This window comes from Ciconia boyciana, chromosome 10 (assembly GCF_034638445.1).
Source record: "Ciconia boyciana chromosome 10, ASM3463844v1, whole genome shotgun sequence".
NCBI lineage: Eukaryota > Metazoa > Chordata > Aves > Ciconiiformes > Ciconiidae > Ciconia > Ciconia boyciana.
Genome location: NC_132943.1, coordinates 22507042 through 22534055, shown reverse-complemented (window position 1 = coordinate 22534055; position 27014 = coordinate 22507042). Strand labels below are relative to the sequence as shown.

At 42.4% G+C, this 27014-nt stretch overlaps 1 protein-coding gene across 2 annotated transcripts in view; it reads right to left on the bottom strand.

Annotated features, from left to right (window-relative positions):
- CERS6 (ceramide synthase 6) overlaps positions 1 to 26624 on the bottom strand; it is a 136082-nt gene extending 109458 nt beyond the window's left edge. Inside the window, exons 1-2 of one of the 2 annotated variants that reach the window (XM_072874753.1) lie at positions 26391 to 26624; positions 25809 to 26058 (exon numbers count right to left, since the gene is read on the bottom strand). In XM_072874753.1, coding sequence (XP_072730854.1) covers positions 25809 to 25978 — 170 coding nt within the window. In that variant the 5' untranslated portion in view covers positions 25979 to 26058; positions 26391 to 26624. Of the gene's footprint in view, positions 1 to 25808; positions 26172 to 26390 lie in introns of those variants that run through there. The other variant, XM_072874754.1, reaches the window with a different exon arrangement.
- Between the last annotated feature and the right edge of the window lie 390 nt (positions 26625 to 27014).

Sequence of the window (27014 nt, the reverse complement as noted above, 5' to 3'; positions counted from 1 at the left end):
CACATATATATTTGTGTGTATATGTTATATATATATGTGTATACACAATCAAACTTCAGCATATTGTCTGACTACTCAACAAGAATCAGAGCCTTACTTCTTTCCAGATGCTTTGCACAAAATCAGAACAAAACCCTGTTCCTAAAGGGTACAAAAATCCAGTTCCTCAGTTTATTTCTATTTAGCTTCCAATACAAAAAGATAACAAATACATGTAGATATTCTGGAAACCTATTTCTGAAGAAGCTTGCAGCCAAGCTACACAATAAATTGCCTATTTTATCCTTAGATTGAGATTACTTAAGAAGATAAGGACTGTTCAAAATTCACAGCCGGACTTTCCAGCTGGATCCAACTAAGCCAGGACAGGGCAGGCTCCCTCAAGCCATTCCCACCCGCCCAGACACAGCACCCTGAGCAGGGGCAGCCACTCAAAGCGCTCAGGCTTTCTCACCCACACTTGTTGCACCCTGCCACCTTTACTGCAGCGACAGAAGTAGCAGATTAGGGCTTCAAGAAACCGAAGACTATCCTTGCCCACCTCCCCAGAAAAGCATCGAGTTTTCAGCTGGATCAGTGACCTGATCCAATCCACTCCATCAGCACAGCATTGCTAAACAGAGACATAAGCAAACCTGAGTGTGAACTCTCTAGAAGCTCAAGTTAAGCCATCACAGAACCATATTCAGATTCTGCTTTGGAAATCTGACCTTAGTATTTCTTGAAAAGTACTCTCTTCTGAGAAAAGGGATTAAAATGGCCTATTAGGGTATCTACAATTCAAAAAAATTATTATTAATTAGTTTTTCTGGAAGAAGTGTTTCAGCAAAAGATTTGTAAAAAATACCTATACAAATGCTCACACATGAAACCTCAAAAACCAGCTCAGATGGACACCTTTTGAGAAGTAGTTTCTACCTGCCTTGTATGATCATTAAATACCATCCAGACTGATCAAAACATTCAACAAAGAAAAAAAATCACTCGCTCCCAAGCTTTCCTGTACATTTTTCACCCTCATCTTTCTGTTCGATTTCAAATTATTTCTGAATTTGCTTAATGCTTTCCTGTTTGATTGCCACCTCAGCAGAGCACTCTTTCAGAAAGGCAGAGAGGCAATCTGGAAAGCAGCCGCGGCTCTGCATCCACAAGCGCAGAACACGCAGCCCTCCAGATGAGCTTACTGACTTTCTATGCACCCACCATCTACTAGGGGACCGGGGAAACTAGTGCCTACTGGAGTGCAGGATAAGCTGCAGTGTTTGAAATGCGGAGCCTTTGTTTTCTGCCTTCCATGCTGAGGCTTTCCCAAAGCAAAACCTGCCATCACAGGTAAACAATCAGTCTTGCACACAAAATGCTCATAACACAGCTGACAGGCATCTCATTGTACTCCTAATGCGCGATAAACAATTAGCGATCGGACAAAGCAGTGCAAGAACAAATCCTATTAACAAATAATAGGATTTGCTAGTGGATCACCCAAACGCCACTTTGGAAATGACTCTCTGGGCTGCTGCAGCCAGAAACGGCAGACAGGGAAGGGAGTCTTGCAGCACAACGCACTGGTGAGCTGCATGCACAGCTACTGGCTAGCCGCAGGAGCTCACCGCATGAAAGCAATGCTGGCGCACCAGTTTTGACAGCAACTGAAAATGCTGCAGCATGTGTCAAACAAAAGAAAATAAGTTATTTCATATCTGGGGTATTTGTGAATCATTTACACCTTGGATCCATAAGCAAGTGTATTTTGTACATCAAAACACACAAGAAACAGTTACAATCCTATTTTCCTTTAGCTCATTACAAGATTTTTGTCAGCAGCTTGCACGCTCCAACTTCAAATGATCCCACAAAGGACACCTGATTGAAAGATGATTCCCTCCTCGTATTAGTATATAACTGCCCACATCTATCAGCAGAGGGTTTAAAGGAAAAAAAAAAAGATTTGGGCAGGTGGGTATTTGAGGGAGCCTGACACTGTAACCTTGTCCCCCAGTGGTTGCTATTAGATGCCGTAAGTAAGTGATGCTGAGATGGTAACACAAGAGGTGGCTCTTTTTCTATTAGAGTTTGAAAAAAAGGAGGAGACAAATTCCCAGTGCTGAAAACCAGGCAGAGCACTTACCCACCCTGGCAGGTCACAAAATACTTGTAAGACAATAGTCACTTAAAGCTTTTAAAGTGGCAAGTATTTGTTATCCTTTGTATTTCTGTTTAGGGGTGCTATATGCCTTCTCATCTCCTTGGGATCATTAGAATTGTCTTGCTTATTTATTTGTTTTTAACACACCACAGTGCATGCTGCTTGGGATAAAAGCAGCTTCTTCCACACACCACGACCACCACCACATTACAGAGGAACTGGACCCTGCTCTGAATTGGTTTAGTACCTTCTATTAGAATATAAAAACGGAAACTAATAACCAGAATTGGGAACCCATATGAGTTATAATCATGTCATTATAGAACATTTTTACAAAATTGTAGACCATGAGTTTTATTTTTTAAATGGGAAGAAACATGGTTCCTAAGATTGCTCATCAAATAATTCTTATTTAGGAGTGTAACTAAAAGGTGAAAAGGAAAAACATTCTGCCTTTAAAATAAGCTGTGACCAGGCAATGCGAGGGTACAGCTTGAGCAAAGAAGCAATGTGGATACTCCTGAAGGCACAGGTTAACCTAATCCAACCGCCAAAACCCACCCAGCAGAACTTAGACACAAACACGCTGCCTTGTTGGGGATCACCTCTTCCATAGGTCTTCAGAGCTTGTCCCATTGCTCCAGGTACTGCAGTAAACTGAGCATTCTGGTGTGCATGGAGAATTACAAGACAGCTCGGCAGAAAAAGCACAAAAGCTATTTAGTACAGTATCTAGTACGGTGGTCTGCCAACTCAAATGGAAGCGACAGCCAGTCTTTCACCCAGCTGGGTTAGAGATTAGCCATGTGTAATATTGCTGCTCTTGAACTGCAGAGTGCTGTATGCTTGGCGAGAGGAGGAAGAAAGGAGGAGATGGAACAGGGTGGGGAAACACCTAGGTACAAATCGCTGCAGGACTCATTTTGAAGACTTACCCATGCAGCCTGTTTGCCCAGGCAAATACAAGTTTATAGCCCATCTGATGCACTCGGCAAGTGTGCTGCTAATACCCTCGCACTTCCCTGTTGCATACACTCATACACAGAATTATGGATCAAACTCTGCTTTCCCTTGAGAAAAAATTAGACATGACATCTATATCCAGGATACACGAGGAAGTATCACAGCCCAAGACCGTCGCTCACTTAGAGTGGGACTGGAAATGTCAGGCCAGCAGATATAATGCCTCAGAAGGATAGTCGGAGCAGCTCCTGTGAGCAGGCACCTCCTTTCTGCTCCTGGGCTGACAGTCACTTTCTTGACATGCATGTCAGTCGTCATCCTCTAGAGAAATGTTACTGACACAGCCTGACTCCCAAAGAGTGTGACCGCTGCCTCCACGCCTACAGCCAGGAACACAAAGAAAAGGAAAAGTCTTCAGAACACCCAGAACTATGGCGTAATCACAAAGTTTACTTTAAAAGAGGAAACGGTGATGAATTTACTCCACTGCAAGATCAGCTTCTACCTACAGGGATATCTTTTCAGCTTCAGAGAGAAGCACTTGCAAAACCAAGGAGGGATGGAAGAAGGCGTAGCAGCATTCCCCAGCCCTCCAAGGTCACAGCAGCACACAGAAACTATCCTCTTCCAGGCCTAAAGCAGGTGAATACTGTTGACTAACATATACAGGCCAACTAAAGAGAGAGACAACCTCTGAAGAGTTCCCCTGAAGCCTACAGAACCTTCCCTGGTCCAAGCATCACCTTTGCTTTGCTCATTCCCCATCCCTGCGGCCTTCTCCTTGCTGACTAAGAGCTGGAAACTCTTGCCCTCTTCAAGAGGCTCTCCAGCTGGCAAGAACCAACATTGGAGCCACAGCCACTGCCATAAGGGAACAGAGATCACGAGCAAACAGCAAGAAACTGCAAAGCTGCGTGAAGCTGTGCTCCAGCACCACTGTCTATGGCACAATGAAAGAGAGCCTCAGGCTGGGGGGGTAGGAAGCCAGGGCGTAACCAGCAAGGATGGGTTTATGCAGTCTCCTCATGCAGTTCCCGCTGCATCTCAGAGCAGCTTCAGAAACAGAAGTCAGTTCCCTGGCTTTCAGTTGGGTATGATTTTCCTGCAGCAGATGCAAGTGGTTCAAGAACAAAACCAATTATTAAAGAACCAAGAACAGGTAAAACCCTCATCGGTCAACAACAGAGCCCTGTGCTTCAGTTAACAAATGGCTCTAGAAGGAAAGCTCTCTGTGATCAAACATCAGAAGACAAACATTATACACATACCTACTCAGCAACTGAATATCCCCCTCCAGATGTCTGTTGTAATGCTTATCCAGAGCATCCGGAGGGTCAAAGCACTGGTCAGTCAGCCTGTCATGAATCCCCATGCTGCTACAGTATTTAGTACTAATCCCTGCTCCTTCGCTGCTAAGTAAGGGAAGAAAAACAAACAAACAAGCAAACCAAGCAAAGGCCAGGACCACTTGATATAAATAGAAATAAGAAGGCAAAACGATTACCTTAGAGATGTTATAAAAAATTAAAAAAAAAAAAAGCCTTCCAGCCTTGTTTAGATTTGTGTGCAAAGCAGCATCACAACTCCTGCACAAAGTGATGAGTGACTGTATTTCACACACTTTGTAATACTGCACGCAGGACAAAAAACCAAGCGTGTAAGGTGTCACAGCCATCAAATACACAGAAAGGAGAACGATGGAGGGGCAGGGCAGAAAGAAGAACCCCCCCCCCCAGCAATCCAGCAGAAGTAGGTGCCTTCCCTTACTTCCTCACCATACATGCACATTTCCATGACGCTATACAATGTTTACAAAATTTTACATTTTAGCCCACCAAATTTGAACATCCAAAACAAATGCAGCTGTTCATGCAGGGAACAAAAAATAAATAAATAATAGCTCTTCTAAAGAGGCAGATTTATAGCTGAATCTGTCTGCAGAGCCATGCAGATCGAAAAAAATAGGTCAAATCTTTTGCTAGTCAACCTCACTGCTATTCCTCCCCGGCCCTCCTCCCCTTTAGCTTTCAGTAGTTATTGAAGAAATCAATTAATGAGAATGCAACAGACCTGTCATGCAGGTCTCAAATTACTTCTGCCTGGTACATATCAGGGGGTTCATCTATGCAACTACAGATGGAAGGGGGAAAAATTAAATCGTTATAGTCTTTCCAATTCACAAATCCTAATCCTAGAGCGTATGTACTCAATGCTACTAGGGTCCATTAGCAGCCAAACAATGATGCATGTTAAAAAATAAAAGGGGAGGGAGGGGGGCAAGAGGCAGACAATGATAAGCTAGAAAGAGGCAAAAATAGAGGAACTGCTGTGCTTCACTTTTGCTATGCTTGCGGCAAAAACACTATAGCATCTGCTGCTTTTAATGACATTTTGCTAGTGTATTTTCTACAGCTTCATGAGTGAACAGTTTTAGAAACCTCATAAATATCCCCATTTTGACACTAGATTTCCAAAGAGTAACTGTAATACTAGTTTTTATACCTACTAGTCACCGTGGGTATGTTTTAAATAATTATATTTTAGGAAAAAAAGGACTCGCATACTGCAATTCATATATTCACTGTCACAAAGGCATTAAGTGTTTTTTTAAATCTTCATAAAATGTAGGGACCAAGTCAGTCCAATTTCAGCTTACTCATTTTTATTCATTTCTCTCCTTCTGTTGCACAGACAGAAGGCACTTGGTTTAATCATTTAAAAAAGAAAAAAACCCACAAAAAACAGAGATACACAATTCTGTATCAGCCAAATACTAAAACAAATCACTCTCCAACTCCATTTCCACCACATGCAATATGCTGCCTGACAAGTTACTGCAAAAGGCAAAGAAATGAACTTCCTGACTTACTGCAGTGATGGCCAACCTAACTGGTTTGACAAGCCACATACCGCAACCTTCATATGGTTGAGTGCCACAGGACATTATGCTGACAGCTGAAGGCTGGGGGAATGCTGGTGTGCCCCACAGCCTGGTTCGCCCACCCAGCCCAAATTCTTAATGGCAAGCACCTCCTCTAACGATGTGGTGACAGCAGCCTTGGACAATGCTCATGCTGCTGCCTCCCCTTCGAGGAAGACTGGGATACCCTGCTTACAAGCAGCAGTGTGGTGGGAAAGGAGTGCTGGGGCAGGGGGCAGCATGCTGCTGTTAAGCAGTACTGTCTCATTCGTTTGCTTTGATGGAAGATAAAAGCCATTGTGGAATGTGACACTTGCAGATCTGGCTGGCAAAATACACAACCAGTCTGGAGCCATTTTAGCCAGAATTAATGGAAATCGTCATAATTTCTCTTTCCACACAGGTGCTCAGAGGAGTTTCTATTATGTTACTAAAGGCTTTTTCTCTCACCAGTAAACCCAGGACTATCACAGACCACCCGGAAAAGACATTTGGAGCACAGTATGTAGCTGAGCAGCAGACTACACAGAAGCATCCTAAATTCAGGAACGTGCAGGGGGAGCCTTTGTCTTTGATGTTTCTTTACCTTTATCCTTCCTGCCTTTGGCTAAACTCCTTTGAAGCAAAGGCTATACTACACATAACTCATCTAAATCAGCCCCATCTGGCCTTTGTTTCTGAGCTGGATCTTATCTATAGCAGTCACTGTTGAACTTTCACAGTCTTGGATAATTTTTCACACTTAACTCAGCAAGCCATAAACAATTATTGCCTCAGTACCTTAGATAAACAGCTATGGAAATCTTGAGGAAAAGGTTTGGGGGTTTTTGTTTTGTTTCATTTGGTTTTTTGACAGTGACACATTAAGAGGAGGGAGGCATCTTGGACCTGAACCCAGGAAGACAATTGGAATCTGGACCAAACGAGATGCAAAATGAAATCTAACAAGCTCTGCTTAATGTCTACTGGATCAGAAGGTAAGTAAAGAAACAGCAGTGCTGGGATTATTGAGGTGGATATGAGGAGCTGGACAAAGCACGGTAGGAAAAACAAGCATTTGTAAGAAAATTGCCAACCTAAAAACATTCTGGAACCAGTACAGTGTCAGATAGCAGCATCCAGCATACTTTGACTCACTCCAAGCAAAGCCAATACTCAGTTTTGAAGTTTGTACCTTAATGCTCAATCCTTCTTCTTGAGCAGTGCTTATGCATGATGGTCTAATATAAATCTTTCGCTTCTATAAAAATTCAAAGCTTTATTTTATATTTACCCTTTCAACACAGGTCAGATATCATTTAGGTAAATACAGGCATTCTACTTCCTTTATTTATCTTTCATTTTTTAAATACTGCCCCAGAATGAGAAACACAGTCTGAGATTCAAAAGGGTTTTTTTCCCCAATCCTGTTCAACAGGTAAACTGTACAATAATTTGATCAGCTTCATTTGCAGAAGTATGATTTCTTGTTCTACAATTCAATCGGAAACTGGCATTGTTCTTTAAAGATGTCTAGCAGAACAGCATTGTCAACTAGGTTTGCTTTCTATATGAAACAAAGTTTATTTTTAAACTACCAGCCAGAATTACAGTGTACTCAAAAATCACGCTGGAAATTACTTTTTCCTTCATTTATTTAAAAAGCTACCCAAACCAATGTTTTATACAATTCAACAGCAGCTCTCAAGAACAGTCAAACTGCATTGAGTAATGAAAGCAAAATTTTTCATTTGTTTAAATTCCTTCTGTTAGATCATTAAAGCATCCTATGACTGATATTCTAATTAGAAACTTAACAGAAGATCTCCCTTATGAAATAGGTATTTCTCAATAAGGAAATAAAAGTTTGTGGATATCTTTCCTAAGCCTCAGTTATTGGGAAAACATACTACCAGTCTTTCAGAGAACAGCACTTTTCCTTTACTGGGTTCTTGCCATAACGAACATCTGCTAAGTCTATAAATTAATTGCTGAAAACATCTTGTGCTTCTTAGATGATCCAGGCAATCATAGCTGTTCTGGGTTACTAGAGAACATTACCATTTTTCTCTCTCACACAGGCACACATCCACACACACATTGCCCCTTACAGTGTAGCATAAAGCAAGAGCAATTATTTGGCATTATTTTTAAGGTCATAAAATAAACCTTTAGTGCTAATCAAGTCATCAGAGCAGTACACTGTAAGTTTCCCTAGATAACTTAAGCAGTACTTTTTGTACCGTGATAGCCTAAGGCTATGAAGGATGCCTCCTTTAGCTGAGTGAAAACGAACTCTATCTTGAACTCAAGAATTCTATCAGTCTTCTTGGTTTGTCAACAGCAGTTGGGCAGGCAGTTGCAATGGGCTCTTTCCAGTTCAAAGGAGAGGCTGGTGTCCACTTTAGAGAACTCTTTCCATGTAACAGTATTTCTCTTATTTCCCCACAAAAGGGCCCATCAGACTCAAATTTCACCTACTTACTCCATCTTCAAGATCTCCCATTCTTTCCTGCTACACTGACATAACATGGTGTGTCACCTCATCTCATGCTCATTTGCAATTCCTCTGTCCTTGGCGCTCTCACTTCAGCAATCAGAAATTGGCTCATTTTAATAGTACTTGTAACTTCTACAGATAGAAATCACCTACCCTATGAAAGTTTTATACAAATCTCCTGTGTTTCCTTTTGGTGTTCCTGGTCTCGCTGTCCATCCAGGGCTCTGGTGAATGATGAGGATCCAATCCCTCACAAAGACCTGCTAGAAGTAATAGTACCGACACTTTCCAACCAGACCTAGAAGGTTATTATTGACTTAATTTGGAAAGAGTAGCAAGGGTGCCATCTCTCCCAAATGGCAGATTTCTGGATGCCATCAGCAGAGATAAACAGATACTGGTCTGTAATAATTTTGGGTCACATTAGCCAGACGGCATATCTTTTCTTTCTTATTTGCAATTTGTGTTCATTAAAGATGCTGCAAGAAGGTGGGGGTGGTGCCTGGGCATGCAACACCCTTCCATGTGGGAGGGAATTGCAATGAAACAAACACTATGGCTTTCTACTGCCTACTTTAAAAAAAAAAAAAAAAAGTAAAATTTTAATTCTTCTTAAGAATTTTCAGATCTGTCCCATGCACAACTTGAGGCAGACAAACGGCATATATATCAAGCCTCTTCCTTTCCTAGAATACAAGTGTTCTCATATACCTTTGAATTTAGAAGTGTATCTGAAGGGAGCAGTTGCAAATGCACATTGTTTCTGGTGAGAACAAAGAAATGGACATGCCTGGTTACACCGCATTCCTCCCAGGTGCACACACATACGTCACGGTCATGTTTTCCCCCTCACACTGTGTCATTAGCCTCACTCCCCTCTCCCATGCTCCAGAAAACACCTGTGTGCTCCTTCCAATTCTACTTCTCTGCCTCTTTCCCACCTCTGGTCCTCAACCTCTCCATTAACAATTTTTACCTACCGAATACAGGAGGAATTTGGGGAGTAATTAATTCCCTAAACTTTAAGTTCCAAGTAAGCAACACAATTGTCAAGATACTGAAGAGCAGCAGATTGTCACATCACAAGCCATGTGGTTGCTGCACTGTATCTCCACCAAAATTATTTGCATTACTCATATACATGAGGGGGTTGACTTGTCGTGATCTGTCATCTGAGATGCAAATATTTATTGATGGTACAGAAGTATTCCAACTTTTGTTTTTATTACTCATTATTTTAACACCGTTAGTTAAGAGGCTTTGGAACACCAAAAATCACTCAGCCTGTTCTGCAGTAGGACCAAAAGAGCTTACATTTTATCACTATTTCATTTATACCATAAATAATCCAGCTGCAGGATGAAGACCTATGAGCTGAGAGCTGAAGTACACTGCAGTAGCTTACTACTGTCATAAATAAAGCCTAAGAGTAAAGCAAGTCCTTCATTAAAATTACAGCAATTATAGGACAATAACTTTGTAAATACTAACTTTTTATACCCTGTTCTAAATAGCATTCAGGTGTCCCAAAGCAGTATTAAAATACAGGGTTTAATGCATTCGAAAATTTATTTCTTTTTAGCCGAATAAAGAGAACACGTCCCTTTGATATAGAGCACTGCCGCACACAGCAGCCCTCCTCTACTCATGGATCTTCATGCCACATGAATCTAAACTGCGCTTCTGTAGAAAAGCATCAATACTTCCTTCTGCGAGTTTTTCAGCTTTACACAGCCTTATTACACACAGCCAGCTACACAGCCATCATATTATTACTCAGACCTTTCTCAACTGTTCATATGCATTAAGTCCCCTTTACAGACCTGCATCTCAAAACACCCTTTTGGAACAGGCAAATATTATATTATCATCATCATCACTATTATTATGTTTTCGATACAATTTTAGAGGCAAGGAATGAGGAAGGAAAAAACCCAACCCTGTGTATGACTCTTCCGGGCACACTGTAAACAGATTGCAAAGCAAGACGATACCATTAAAATTAAGAGTCTGACAGTTTGCACTTTCCTACCATGAAGAGTATTTCTTTTTTTCCTTTTAGTAATACGCTGGAAAATTTCCAGGCAAGACAATATTTAAGAAGGCATTGAGAAGTAAAAAGAGCAAACTCTCCAGTGGCCACTAGAGCTTATAGCCCCAATGCCTGTTTTCAAGATTTGGGTTCTCCAAAATAGATTTCTGATAAGGATTCCCACAAGTTCTGAATGTTTTGTAGTTAATTTCATCTTGTTCCAGGTCTCTCCTCATCAAAGCAGGAATGAGACTGATTAATGGCATTTCTTTAGAAGTGAATGCTTCATACAGTTGATGGCAACTGTCAGTCACTGGGACCTTATACTTAGTCTTATTTAAGAGATGGAGAGAAAAACACCCCAGAAAACTCAAGTGTGAAGATGAAATTTTCTATCTTCCTTCTTCCCCTCTATCCTCATATATCCTAGCCACATTTTGAAGTTATTCCAGAACAGAAGCAACTGCACCTGAAAGAGTAAACTGTGCAAGGGGAAGGGGGGTTTAGGAGTTCAGCATAACGGCTCACCTTGCAGTAAGTTCTGAAAACTTTTTGCTATTCATTATAGTTCTCTTTAAACAATGTGAAAAGATTTTAGGAGCAAGAAGCAGTTACTGTTCTTATGCTCGTATTATAAAAAAGGATCCCAGGCCCTAAGACTACATAATAGATCACTCAAAATCATCAGCAGAGAACACGAGTGCACTAATTTTCAGTCCTCTGCTTTACTGCAACACTCACAGTTAGACCTCCTGAGGCCAGAAGCCTTGCTCTTTCAATGTCAACAGCAAGACCAGACCAGGATACTTCCAATCACTGTCCCACAGGCTGGAGGTGTGGAGGCTCTGGAGGATGCGGACCCTGCTCCTGCAATTAAGCTTTCTGGTTGATAGCTGCTCTTCTGTGGGCAAAGCTGAGGGGGAACATTTGCCAAGCCTTCACTTTAAGAGAGTTTGGTTAAAGGGGAACAGTAAGAAAACACAGGGTGGATCCAGTGTGCTCCATTTTCCTATTCATTACGCAAGTGTACTCATTCAGAGGCCTCTTTATGTCATTCAGTATAAATAAATACCTGCAGCATTACCAGGCAAGGCAAAAAGAGCACCCTGTTGTGAAGCAGAGTGGGAGACTTGTTGAGATGGTCTTGCAGGTCATCATTATAACCTATTCAATATCCACATGTACACACAGTTGTACTCTCTAAATCACAAACTCACGACATGTGGAACAAACTTCAACATCATTAAGGATGACACTTTTCTTTCTATATATATATATAATATATAATTATTATATATAATACATTATTATATATTATATATTCTCTATATAAATATATATATAATATATATATAGCGCCTTGATTTCTACCTAGGTGTACAGATTGAATGGCTTCTGCTTCTTAATTACTAAAACAGTAATCAGATGGCTACACATGACCATACATAATGACATACAATTTCTGGTGTTTCACACAAATTTTATGCTGATATAACACCAGAACTCAGCAGAAGCTAATTTCAAATTTATGTTGCAGAAGATCAGATTCAGGACCTTTGGGAGTAAATAAATCATATTCAATCAGATGCCTCAACTGGTATAAATCAGTCTGACCGCCCTCAAACAAACTGTGATTTACACCACCAGCAGACCTTACCAGTATGCAAATAATCAAAGAAGACTGTGTGAAAAAGCTCTCTTAATGCATGTCATAAAGTTTCACAAAATTAATGCACTCTTTACATTAATATTCGTATAGGAAAGCAAATGCTAATACTCCAAGAGAGACAACTAGTCTGATGTATGGACTCCAGGATGTTTCATAGGAAACTGCAGGAAGTCATTGGGCAGGGAGCATGAAAAACCCTGACTACTGTAATCTTATTTTTTCGTGTATGACTTAGGATTTACTGGCCCATGTGCAGCAGGCAGGCCTAAAGCTTTGGAAGAGATTCGCAGGAGCCCCAGGTGAAGTTAATACAACTCTGAAAGAGAAGATCAGATGCAAGTGGTAACACCTGGATTCCAAAGACCATTTTTATATATGAAGATGAACTAATCTAGCTTCTTATTTGGAATCTCTACACAGAAGTGTATTAATGAGAAGAAAAGTTAAGATGCTGGAAACTACTGCCTTGGCTCTTCATTCCAACAAGCCTTCCCCAGGACACAGGGCCACCACTGTAAATAAACAAAAATAAAATCAAACAACAATCCATAATAGCACCTTCCTATTCTGGTCAAGGTCTAAAGTCAGCCACAGTTATTCAAGGGTAGCAGAAGCCCTTTGAAGATTGCACACAAAGCACTGGATATGGAGTACTGAAATCAAGGTTACCCTCTCCTTGCCCTGTGAATCACTTTATGGACCACATAGCTGGCAACATCCTTGCTTTGATAGTTACCTCCTTCTCTGTTATATGAGTTCTCATCATGCTGTGCTCTAGTCTGAGAGCTGGGAGAGGATGGCAGATTACTTAGCAGATAATGCAATTTTCTTAGTCAATGCACTTGGGTTATTTCCAAACCGTTTTTCAGGGAATACTTCCTGGTATGGATACAGGACTTTGTAGAAAGAAAATGTGAAAGAAGCTATGATTTTTCCTGAGAAACACTTTGAGGGTTTTGCGATTCAGATGACCAACGTATTCTTTTTCCACCAAACTGAGAAAGATCCTTGATAAAATTAGGATCAGCGTGAAACCCTTCCCCAACCCAAACCCATCTTCCTACACACCACTGCACTTAGCAGGCCTTCCTCTATGGCTGCTTTTACAATTAAATGCCATTGTAAAAGCTAAGTTAGGAGTCTGTAATGCTCTTACCACTACTTTTCAATAAAGGTGCAATGGAAGATCAGCTCATCTGAATGATAGTCGCTACACACTATAACAGCACTGAAGAGGGGCAAAAGACTTCACTCCTCTCTATTTCAGTTGCTGCCTCTTCTATACAGAGGAGCTGGGCAGCGATGGACAAAACTCAAGACAGAAACTTCAAATCTGTCTTTGTTTGCCACCAGCAGCTCCGCAGAACATCATGCATGGATAGACATCTTTTGTTCAAAGGTGGCAGGGGCGGGGGAAGGAAATCAACAAGAGGGCAAATAAAAAGAAAAAATAAGATGGGACATTTATGGGGCCCATAGAAGAGACAAAGACCAGGAAGATGCATAGCAAGAAAAACTGGAATAAACCTTAATTTTAATTTAAATATGAGACAGGTAAGGGAAATTTATTTTGACATGGCGGCACAGCTGTAAGATGAGAAGTGAGAGAGAGAGTTAAAGTGCCAGGAATCATATGCTTTGCCCCAAAACAATGCATTCTTTTTGAATCATTAATAGGCAGCTTCCATAGCAGATGTGAAACAATCAGAATCCTAAATTCTAGCTGCATATTCATACAGCCCTGGTGCTTCAAAGATGTGATGGCTGTCATGTTTCAAGTTATAAATGAAAGCACGGTAATAAAACAAAACAAACAAACAAACAATCCACAAAAAAACCCTGTACCACCACTAAATCCACCCTCCAGAACAGAGCAAACGATTTAACTACAATGCACTTCAAAGTCAGTGTAAATGCAGATGCTTCAAGATAACTTTGCAGTTTTCTATTCTTTAAGGTACCTTACTTGAGTAAGAGATTTGTTAGTATTTAAAGCCCGAAGCCACTCTGGTGTTATGCCTGAGTTATTCCAATCAGGAAACAAGGCAAAACACAAATAATGCTACGGTGATGGATACAAAGTGCTACTTTCTCTTCAAACTTTGAAGTCAGCTTTCAATGGAAGAGTAAGCAAGATGAAGTAGTGTTCTTCCATTTCTGCTAGCACACTTTTCATCTTGACAACTGAAGGTAAATGTCAGGCTACAGGTTTGAGCTCTTGCCATGATTCTAGCAAACCATCAGCCTATTTTCAAGAAAATCAACCTGTTCAGTGATTTTTCCTCTTCTTAAATAAAATAAAATACAAAACAAAAAAACCACAACAAAACTTTCTGTGCACCGTGCATACAGATACAAACTGAATAACTCTTAAATTAAGAGCTGGTCAAGAATGTATGCTTCTGGAGGCTGGCAATGCTGTAGAGATCTCATTTTTATCTCTATATCGTTGTCTTGTAACCAGACCCATTTATCAGTGCTGGCTGAAAGTCAGGACATCTGTTCCTGACGAAATTTTGACATTTCTAAATTTCCATTTCATTCCAAACTGGAAGAAAACCAAGGATTTTTCACATTTCCTATAAATGCTCTAGAAAATAACAATTCCAGGTTAGCACACACAAGAGGTCCTCTAATTAGGATATAGGGTGTGTTTCTTCTGTCAAATATCAAACTGTTTCATTATCACCCCAACAATTGACATTTTGAAATATCTAATTTTCTAGACCAGTCAATATTTTATAGCTGCTCTTAAAGATTTGTTTTAATTTAATGATTTTTTAATAAAATAGAAAAAAAAAGTATTACATCAGAGTGATACGATGCCAGTGTGGTGTATAAATTACTCTGTCACACACACGTACATATATATTTACAACTATACATATATTGCCTATATAAACCATTACTGAATGTGGAACTAAAGACTGGCTTCTCTCACATTTTTTTTCTAAGATTTACTCCTATTATCTTGAACACAAAGTGAATAAAAGCTTTTCCAGTAAGGCATATGATCACCGTTCCCTGTCTTCTAAGCACCTCTTTCTGTGAATTTTTTTTCAAAAACAAAATTATCTTGAAGATGTTGCAGTGTGGAGAAGAATCAACTTGAGGGCAACAAAACTGAAATTACCCTCAAAATTGCCTGTTATAATCAAATTTAATGCTGTAGGAGACTCAAAGTATTGATCCTAGAAGGGAACAGAATGTGTTTATACCACAGCAACTCAGACTTCATTTTGGGTACCCACAATGTAATTCCTGTCTTAGGTAGAGGAGGTCCACATCTATTTCTTGATTTACACCCTGTTTGCTCACATGCCAGACTACAATAAAATCAAAAGACCCATTCTACAGCAAATGGAAAATCCAGATGTCCATTCAATCAAGTGTTATGTGCTCTGCTCTAATCAAGTTTCTCCTGCAGGCTTACAGTGAACTTCAACCTAATCCTCACCTACTCAGGTTTCCAATACAGTTTACACACTTCATGCAGATGTGGGATCCCAGGAGGCCCTTGGAGCCCTGCATTGTGAAAGCATGCCATTTAGTGAGGTTTATGATTTCACAGAATCACTGAGGTTGGAACAGACCTTTGGAGATCACCAAGTCCAGCCCCCTACTCACAGCACGGTCAATTAGAGCAGGACCGTGCCCAGTTGGTTTTTGAACATCTCCACAGATGGAGACTCCACAACCTCTCTGGGCAACCTGTCCCAGTGTTTCACCACCATCCCAGGAAAGTTTGTTCTCATGTTTAAGCAGAATTTCCTGCATATCAATTGCTTGTTGCCTCTTGTCCTTTCACTGGACACCACTAAGAAGAGTCTGGCTCTGCCTTCTTTACTCTCCCTATCAGGTATTTGTACACACTGATAAGATCCCTCTGAGCCTTCTCTTCTCCAGACTGAGCCGTTCCCAGCTCTCTCAGCCTCTCCTCATATATCAGATGCTCCAAATCCTTAATCATCTTAGTGGCCCTTCACTGCCCTCACTCCAGTATGTTCATGTCTTGTAGAGGGGAGGCCAAAACTGGATTCATCACTCCAGACATGGCCTCACCAGTGCCAAGTACAGGGGCGTAATCCCTTCCCTTGACCTGCTGGCAATGCTTTCCCCAATGCTGCTGGTGCATTTCTGGCTCATATTCAGCTTGTTGTTCACCAGGACTCCCAGGACTCCATTTGCAGTTCAATTTGTCATAATCACGTCAATGCAATCACTGCAAAGTTAATTTAGTACAATGGGTGTTGTAATCCTGGGGAGCATTTGGCGCTGGAACTGTTCATATTTTCAGGCTACTCTCTTACCACATCAGTTCTCTCCCTTCTCTCATACTAGGTGCGTGGGAAAAGTTGACAGATAAGTATCAACCAGCCAATTACCACCCAATTATTGCTTCAATATATACAAAACACGCTCCTGCTTGTGGTCTAACCACTTGCTTTTCTTTTTCTCAACAGCTTCTTTCCAACATGATGCCCATAAGAGGAATAAATACACCCAACTGGACCCAATCATCTCATCCAGCAGCATGCTTTGGACAACCACAAGTAGTAAACAGCAGGAAGTTCAAGAAAATCTAATGGACAACTGTGGAAAAGCTTGTCAACAGGCACATTCCCACTCATGACCCACTCATTGCCTGAAACTTTGTTTTCAACAGAAGCAACTGGTCTCACCGGTTGCAAGGGGGATTCTGGTCTTGATGACTCACTGATCTCATCTGCTACAGCAGTGCCCAGGAAAGCCAGAGTCCTGACAGTCAGCTGCTGAGAGGCTGGAGCCCTCCAGCTCCCCAACTAAGCAGGTCTCCTCCTGGTTGAGAAGTGTGTCAGAGGAGCTCACCACCACCTGAGTTCGCCCACCACCCCCAAAATGTCTCAGCTCACTTTCATTTCATGTAGATTTAATTTTGTCTGCTTTGTCACCCTGTAATGTCCGCAGGTTTAGACTAGTGTTCCATGTTTATGCTGCCCACCTACAAAGTTTCAGGAGTTGCCATACCAAGGCTAATTTCTGTACTTCTTAAGGAACATTTCTTGTTCAGACTGTCCCCTTCACGACAACACACCAGGTAGTTTGTCTCCAGCTATGTGGACCACTGCATTTCTCTCAGCAACAGATAACACCACACAGTCACAACAGACACAAGCAAAAGCAAGCACAAGGGATATTACAATGTGCCACTCTGATCTTCTTTTTGCATTACCCACTTTTGTGATCAGCAACTGCTTTTGAGTAAAGGGTCCCTTTACTTTGCACTGTACAGCACACTCTTACTTCCAAATAAGCAATTCCCTGCCACCGCATGAAGGCATCTCTCACTAGCCTAGGCAGTTATGCTCATTTATACCATTTGCCCAGGTAGACAGTATTGGTGTAAGAGCAGCTTTCATAGTTTAAAGTTCTGTGTGACTACAGGATGCCAAGCATCATAGCAAAGTAGAAGCTGAGAGCGGCCTCTGCTTCCACTCTCTTCTCAGTAAGGATGAGTCCCAGGGACGTGGTAAACAACAGTCCCAGTGAAAGTTCAGGTATCTATACAATGTTGTATAGAATTGAATTCAGTCAGCAACAGGGGCAAAAAGGGAGTGAAGAGATCTCAATTCCAGAGTAAGGATTGCAGCATCATTTCTATCAAGCCTTTTTGTCCTTCTGCTTGCAGAACTAAAAAACATTAAGTTTATCTCAGAGGATGGCAAATGGGCAACAAATGGATGTGATGACACCACATGTAATAAATAAAAGAGCCACTTTTCCTCTGGGCCATCCCATTGCTGTTAAAAATAGAGCAACTAGCTTGTTACAAAGGGTACACAAATAGCACTGCATGCACAAATACTCAAACAGCCTCGGGAATCTAAGATTTTATGCCAATGAACACTATCTGGGCTCCAACCTCTGTTTTTTGCACCAGTGTAACTATGTCAGATTTTTTTTTTTTTTTTTTAAATATAGTACTATAGGTTACTCCTCCCCATTCCTACAGGAGAAACCAAGACAGAGAAGATACTATTAAAAGGAAGCTATTACTGCACTCACACTGAGAAAAAAATGGAAGTGATTTAGATATACTGCTTTAACCATCCTAGTGTGACCTATGAGTGCAAAGAAGGCTTTTCATCATTTCAGACCAAACTTTAAAGTGCATCATTTATAATATTAAAATGAGGTTTACGTTAGTGAACCTGAAAGATACTTCATTAATACAAGGTAGTCTAGAGAACCTTAGCATTCTGTTCCTCCCTGTGCAAAATGTAACTTGGATTAATAGCCAATATACAAATACATACATATCTTACATACTATAAAATACACAACTTGGCTAACTGGATGTTATGCTTCTTTACAGCTCTTAGACATTCTTAGTAATTGTACAGACAATTACCTTGAGAGTTAAAATTTGATTATGTTACATCAGTAACAGTTACATGAGACTTCACAATTGCTCAGCAGTATGAAACCTTACCAACGGCAAAATTTGCGGTTATGAGAGGTATTAACTACGTAGGAAAAAAAAAATCAAAATTATCATAAAATCATTACAATTTACTCTCTGGTTTTAGTACAGAAGTCACAGCTTTATGTTACAGGTCCACCAGCATTACGAAAACCATCTCTAAGATTGTAACTGGCTATGCTAAATACTCCAGCTCTCCCACCTCTGCCACAATTTGACTGCTTCAGAATAACCAGAAAGGTATCATCCTTGTGAGAAATCGATAAATGCTAGATGGTGTAGAGTTAGTCTTCTGTGAGGATCATGTGCTAAAAAGACTTCCTCACAGAGGATGGAAGATCTCAGCCCAACTGATTGTCAGAAACTTTGCTCACCTTAAAGTAAGACATCAGTGATTCTTCCTCTTTCAAGTGATCAGAGACCCACACGTTTCCCTCCCTTTCCCTTGACCTGGATGCCCATCCCTGCTGCACCCCCAAAATCTGTAAGTGCCCAATGAGTGAAGGGAGTCACTGGTGTGGGAGACCACAGAGCAATCAAGGTGTTAGATTAACACCTCCAAGGAACTGTTGATACACATCACATGCCTCTGACTGTCCATAAGGTGCCAACTACAGTCTCAAGCATACTACTGAATATTAAATAGGGTTACATCAATTATGAAAGCTACAGACTTCTATGCTGTAATTTTAACTTCTTAAAACTGCAAGACCACCTTGAAACAGGCACAGAAACCCCAAAGGCTAATTAACTGTCAAACTACTGTAGGCATGGGATATTTAACAACTGTTGGGGAAAAAAAACAAAACGAAACACAAATATGGTCAAGTAAGCACTGTTCAGCTCAGACATCCCCTTCCTCTCTACCCTGTTGGCAGATAACAGAGATAGAGTCAAGGGAACAGACTTCCCCAAATGTTAATTTACTAAATACTTTATATGGGCGAATAAGACACTGGTCTGCAGATGTGTAGAAAGAGGCAGCATACCAAAAGCTCTTCTTTTTCCAAAAACAAATTCTTAGCAAATGCCTGTTAATCAGCAACAGAGGCAGAAGTAGGAGCAACCAAAAGAGCCACAGGCAATTTGGATCCAACTGCGCAGTTACAAGAATCCAGGCAGGAACCGAATTGGAGTTTCTAACAGTAACTGGAACCTGCACTCAGACAAAACCCCACTAATGGCAGCTCTGCCCCAGTAATAGGCTCCCAGTACCCACTAGTGACCTGTCACTGAAATCTTTCCCTCAGCCAAGCTGTGGTTTGGCTGTCCGTACTTCTGTCACCTGGATATTTCAGAAATCAGTTTTAATGGCATTCTCTACTGGAGCTCAACATATTTCCCATTTAACTCCCAATTTTGAGATTGGCACTAATGTGCATCTAGAAATGGTCCTTTACAAGTATGCATTTTATCCACTCCACCTTCTTTTAAAGGAACACTCTCAGCTTACATCTGAACACACAACTACATTACACAACAGAGATGTGCACCAGCCAACACAGACACAGTCAAGGCGGGTGAGCGTACACTGCACCAGTCAGAGCTGGTAAGACAGCTCCATCCATGCCAAGACAGACAACGGTTCTCCAGGTAAAAACAATCATTTCGTTGTGAGGTATCTACTTGTGTTAGTGGCTGAAGCTCAAGCACTGCAACCCTAGGAAACAAAACCTGCTTACATAAAGGAAAATATAAATGACAGAAAATTAATAACTAATGAAAAGAAACAGAGAAATGGATAGTACAATCAGCAAAATTAAATTTATTTTAAAGCTATTTAGCGTTAATGCTCTACTGTTACTATTTTAAAAAGAAATTGGTTTAAAGTTTAAAAGAAATAGCCTTTTTGATTATTTTCTTTACATCGCCTGTGTTTTTTCATAGGAAGTTATCAATTTCAATGTCCTATTCCATTTCAACTGAATTAAGCATTTATTAAATAGTAATCAAGCAAAGAAAGACCTTACAGCTCATCTTATGAAAAAAAGAAATTATAAAAAAAGGAGGAAAAAACCTGAGAAAGTTATTGCCAGTGAACACATGCATCCACTTACACACAAGGTGAATTACACCTGAACGATCAGATTTCACCTAACACACAGGGAACTAAGCAAGACATCTACAAATATCACAGCCTACAAACAGGTTTTGATAGAAATAACGATCATTGCCCCACCCAACCTCCCCAGATGAGGTTTTGGACTGCTGGAAATACAAGTTTGTACACCCTCTTCCAAATTATGTATCCTGTCTAGCTTCCTTGTTGTTGTAAGAAAGCACCAATATTAGATGTCTTGGGGATTACAAAAATCAAAATTTGTATGTATACACCACATACCAGAAACACTTGCAAGGCTTTAATGTACTGTCACCTGAATGACTTTTTAGTTAGCAAAATATATATAGATATATACATGCACACACAGAGTCATTGTATTATGTCACCCTGATCCACTAGGAATTCTACTGTGTCATACTAAATGAGAGTCAGCTGAGGTTACCTTTGAGGCTCAATTATCATTATAAAAGCAAAATGTCATACAAAAGCTGTGAATTTCCATACGCTCAATGTCTAGAATATCTTGATCTGACTGACTGTAAATGATGAGGCTGGCTCAGTTTAAATCACTGCAGCTGGAGGGCTGTTCCTAAATGTAATCAAGCTATCCCTGACCATATGAGCCATTCCAACAACTGAGGAATATCAGCTTCACCTTTGAGAACTGCCCCCCCCCCCCCCCCAGGCCAGAGGACAATAATGGCATTATAAGCCTAGTTTGCTGATTTATGGAGCAATCTCATTAGATCTGAGCCCAAACTGCTGCTTACAAGGTGAGGGAAATAAAGTATACTGCAACTACAATGCAAAGATGAGATATGAGAAACCTGAGCAGATGAGCCAAGCATAAAGAAAGCAGTAATATCAGACTACTTGACTCAGAAGATTGCTGGACCACATCAGAAATCTATTTAGTTAGCACTTCTTTTGGAGGATTCAGCCATCTTCTTCCTTGAGAGAAGTCTCTAAAGCAGAGATGTGTTACCCTCTTGTTTTGTGTCCAACAAGCACACCAACTGCTAAGCAAGCATTGTTTTCATAAAACCACACACCCCTCACAAGAGGATGTGCTTGGGAGGTGAAGAAACAATGCTGCTTCTGAGCAGTGAGGTCTAGCACAGAGGGAGAAGAGCTATGTGATCCCATAAAAGAAAGAAGAAAAATTGTATTTGCCCAGAAAAACAGATGTTTCTTTATCTTTTTAGGCCAATCAAAACTACACCACCCTGCTATTAGTAAGACCAGTTTCAATTCAGCTTTAACCTGTATTGCCCACACTAGAACTGGAAAGGATCCGGGGAGACAGAGACTGGTATTATTGAGCACTTATGTTATCTCCTTATAGCTGAAGGCATTGTATAGTACAGTACCTTAATTGCTTACATGCCTTTAAAAAAATAGTAAGACACACAAAATGGATGGATGCTATGAAGAAATATGTCCCCATGTTACCACTGCATTGCTAAACTCCTGCCATCTTCCAAATTACTAGGTAACACTATCTTTGCGCTTAGTTATTATAGTTTTCTAAAATGTACTTTGTGTTTAAAGAAGGAGATGAATGAGAAGGAAGGGAAAAGATAAAAGGTTGTTAAGGTATTTTAGCACCTCATCCATAACTATGATGGCCTCAGCAGATAGATCCACTAAATCTCACAGTTATGAGATTATATGTCAGAGCAAAGCTTATTTCAAGAGCACTCATCATCATCAGATCCAATTGCTGAAGCGATTCAGCATACACTTAATGTTCTAATCTACTTTTTCCTTTCATTCAAGAGTGCTGGCCAGGGATGGCAGGACAAGGAAATGAACAAAAAGTAGTTTATTTGAAAGGAAAAAAAAAGAAAAAAAGAATAATTTCAGAAGTATCTAGATTCTTTTCTTGACTTTGTTAGCTGATTCACCGAACCAGTAACAAAAAAAATCCCAGTAGGATTAACTCTGTTAATAATAGGCGAATATGTATAGAAAAAAATTTCCAAGTTCTGTAATTTCAGTTGCACCCACAAATACATACACACAAATATATATATATAAAATATGAATATATGGAGAAATGCAGTCAACTTTTAACCCTTCGCATGACAAGTTTTATCCCCCAGACATACCAAGAACTTTGTAAGCAAAGATACGTGAAGTTCAAATCACAGCTCCCTCTGAACCATATTTACTACTGTGAAGATCCGTGAAGTTAGTCACCCTTCATAGCAAGGGAAGTAAAACCATACTGCTCCAGCAGCCTAGCAGTCAGCTGCTGTGACAGTGTCTGAAAATAATGGATATAAAATACATAATCAGATTCTTAACAACTTGTGGCTGCTTCCCTACCAGTATAAAGAATTACAAGAACACCTGTATTAGGTATCTTACAAAACAAAATAGAGAATACACTGATGTTACAAATATTGCAGTACAACCATGGATTTAAGGTAGACTTAGGTTTTTTTAAAAATGTATTACAGCATCTATTTTTATTTTTTCTCTAGTTGTTACCATTGCAAAAACAGGGAACTGTTACACATCTGCAAAAGCTTGTTCCAGGATGGAGCATGTACAACATCAGTCATCCACAACTTGAGTTTTGAAAGGAAAAAATGTAGCTGTTTTAATACACAGAAGAATGAAAAATTATCAGTTTAACAAATATTCCTCTCTTCCTTTCCAGTTCTTGTATAGCTTTATCAATTGAAATAATTGCAAGCCTTTAATTAATGATGTGCATGAGGCATTTCTGTGCCTCCCAACAAACAAAGCACAGAGGTCTGACAAAATAAATTACTAATGAGCAATAATACAGCTTGATCTTTCCCCCATTCAAGTCAAAGACAATCCCCCTGCTTTGATCAGTGGAAGCAGGTCCAGTCACTTTTGCTCAGCCTGCTTTAATAAAACACTCTACATGAAAAATCACAATTGTACCATGCCATGTGGATTAATCCCACACAAAACGGCCTGATCCTACTCTCACAGTGGAGTTTTGTAATTGATTTGAAATTAAAAAGGAAAAAACACACACTTAAGTAATTGTTAATAAAATCTCTTTGGAGGTCCTTCACCTATCAGGCTAGCAGAACACATTTCCAGATATAAATTTCAAAATCAGCCTAATGAATACAAGAGAATTATGAAAACGCACTGATTTTCTCATCTGTATAACTAACTCTTAAAAATATAATGTACTGCAAAATTAAAAATTACTTTAATTGAATGAAGAAAAATAACCAGAGGGAGTGGTTACAGACTACTAAATAATCAGTGTAGCTTTTATAACGCATCAGAATTAGCAGGAACAACATGATTCTAAGTTTAGACTGAAATTGTCTCCCTGACTAACTGTTCCTCCATCTAAACACAGCCCTGCTGTGATACATATTGCAGTTCAGATGGCAAGAGATGCAACATCACGAACCCACTTTCAGCGCTCAAAGTACACATTGTACAGACTGCAAAGGAAAAAAAAAACCACTAATGATTTGACATTACCTAAATAATACTTGGCACTCAAATTGTAACGATATTGCAGTATTTAACTCAGGATTAGTGTTTAAATCAACTTCTGATAACCTCAGATTTTCACGCAGACCACAAGTTTTGCTGACTTTTTCAGTAAATCTGTAAAGCAATACAGAAGTTAACAACAGCCCATGACAGCTTATTTTTCAAAACAAATACGGTCGTCTCAACTGAGTCATGAAAACAGCCAAGTTTTTCACAAACCAACATCCCAGGTGCCATATTCTAACCTGGGTGAGGGAACGCTTCAGAGATGTGGAGTGCTACCTGGCAGATCAGCTATTTGATCATTTTTAAAGCATCTTTATAGCCTTTCTCTGGCACGTGGTAACTACTGGTCTTCCTTTATCTTCCTTGACTGCCCTAATAGCATTGCCTAGGAAGACAGCACTGAAAACACGTAGGTGTTGGCATAAGGAATCATTCTTTTGTTCTCTGCAGATGGAGGGAACACCACCTTTGTCAGGCAGCACAGAAGCCCATTTGGCTTCAGCTGCCTCCCCGTGACAGGCGGCCTCTGTTACATACCCGTAAGGAAACACTCACAGAAAATAAACTGTCATTGCTGACCAATCACGAGTTTGACGTCTTGTGTTTAAATATACATATATGTGTATTTATATATTTGTGAAATGTGTATTTTGAATTCATCAGTCTCAAAGAACGGTGAGTTTGGTTCGGTGACGAGCAGTGTCTGGAGCGTTTCTTCAGCAAGATCCTACATCCTGACAGTACTTGGAGTATTTCCGATATATGGCACGGACCGTTCACACTACTACCAGAGAAACTGGCCAAGCAAAACTCTGCTCCGCCACGCCTTGCCCTCGGGCTGGTGCTCACCATCAAACTTCCCATCCTACCTGACGCCCAGGTTTAACGGCCGCCGCCTGCCCTCAGCCGCGGAGCGGAGCGCCTCGCGCCTCCGGCGGGAGTTAGGCCGAGTCCTGCCCCAGGGCGTAACGTGCAGAGGAGGGCAGCGCGGCCTTCACCGCAGTTTACTCTCTCGAGACCGACCCTGCGGCGGGAGCCCTGCGGCGGGGGCACGGGCAAACTCTCCTGCCGGGACAGTTTCCCGCCCGGGCCCGTGCCCACAGCGCTTCTTGCGGGGCTTCCCTGAGGGGGGCGGCCAGGACCCCGCCGCAGCCTGTGGGTAGCGGCCCGCGGGCGGGCAGGCCCCGGCTCGCACAGGTGCCGGAGGGCCCTTCTCCCCCCGCCACCAGCGGCGGGCGGGGGCGCCGCGGCCGCAGGTGGAGGGACGGCTGCGCCCATTCCCGGGGAGACCTCGCCTCCTAGCGCCCGCGCCGGACCGCGCTGCGGGAGAGGAGCGCCGGCTGCCTCCCGAACCCCTCCACCTTCCTGCATCGGGCCCGCTACGTGACCGACCGAGGGGGGAGGGAAAACGCAAGAGCCCGGCAAGGCCGGGAGAGAAGCGGCGGCGGGAGCAGGACGCCGGGCGGCCAAGGTTCCCCGGCTGCCCCTCAGCGAGCGGCCGCCGCCAATGCCGCGCGGCCCGCCCAGCCCCGCCGAGCCCGGGGCGGCGCGGGCGGCTCAGCGTTACCTTTCGAAGAGCAGCCGGATCATGAAGATGCAGAAGGCCAGGGGGAAGGCGAGGTAGAGGTCCTCCGCCTGGGGGAAGGCAGCTTCCTCCGTGCTCTGCAGGTCCGCCCAGGTGACGTTGTGCGGCAGCCAGAACCGCTCGTTCCAGAACCAGGCGAGGATCCCTGCCATCTTTGCTTTGTCTGCCGCGGCGCCCCGCGCTCCGCTCCGCCCGCCGGCCTCCCTCGCCGCGGCGAAGCGTGTGCGAGCGGCTGCCGGGGGAGAGGAGGATGGAGGCGTGTGTCAGCCCCGCAGCCACGGATGATGCTGCCGAGCGGCGCGCCGCGCTGTGCCGGCTCCCCGCCCCGGCCGCCCGGCGGGGGCAGCGGCCGCCCCGCCTGTCACACGGCCGCGCCGGCCCCCACTGGCTTCCGCCCGCGCCCCGCCGCGCGGCTGCTCGGCTGCTCCGGGGCCCGCTGTGCTCCTCGGGCGGCCAGAAGCAGCCTTCCCCCGCCCCGCTTCCTCTTCCAAAAAACCCCACCAAGCCCTGAACCAGAAATTACGCGGCCCGAGCGAGCGGGGACCCCGTCCTGGGGGCACTCACCGCGGCCGAGGCTGCCGGCAGCAGCGCGCTGCACCCGGCGGGGACGCAGCCTCCGCTTCAGCGCCGGCTCGGCGTCCAACCGGCCCGGCGGCGACGCGGCTCCGCGCCTTGTCACCCCGCCTGGCCGCCGCGGCCTTCCCTCCCGCCGCGCGGTATTGCCGGCGAGCCTGGAAGGGCTGTCGCCTGATTTAAATAGGCAGATGGCAGCAACAAAAAGCCCTCCTTTTCTGCGCTCGGCACAGCCACACGGACCGGTGTCGGTTGCCTCAGCCTGGTCCCCGCGCGAGTAACCCCTGTCCGCAGCGCTGCTCTCTGCCCTTTCCTGCTGGGGCGTTTAAATGGGAGCGGGACTGTCCTGGGTGAAAAGACCCTCTGAAACACTTAATGACTTAACCCTGTATGCATGGACAGCAAACAGGCGTAAATGAGACATGGAGAAGTGTCCGAGAGCACACCATTCGTCAGCAACAAAAGTGGCTTCGCACTCCCAGCTGAAGAAAACCTTTCTGTCTTTACGTAGGTTTTTACTTTTGGTTCCTTATCTCACCACCCAGTCCCGCTAGAGACAAGCTGCAAGAGGAAAACTATAATTGTCTTCACTAGACTTTACAGCGAAGGTGACTA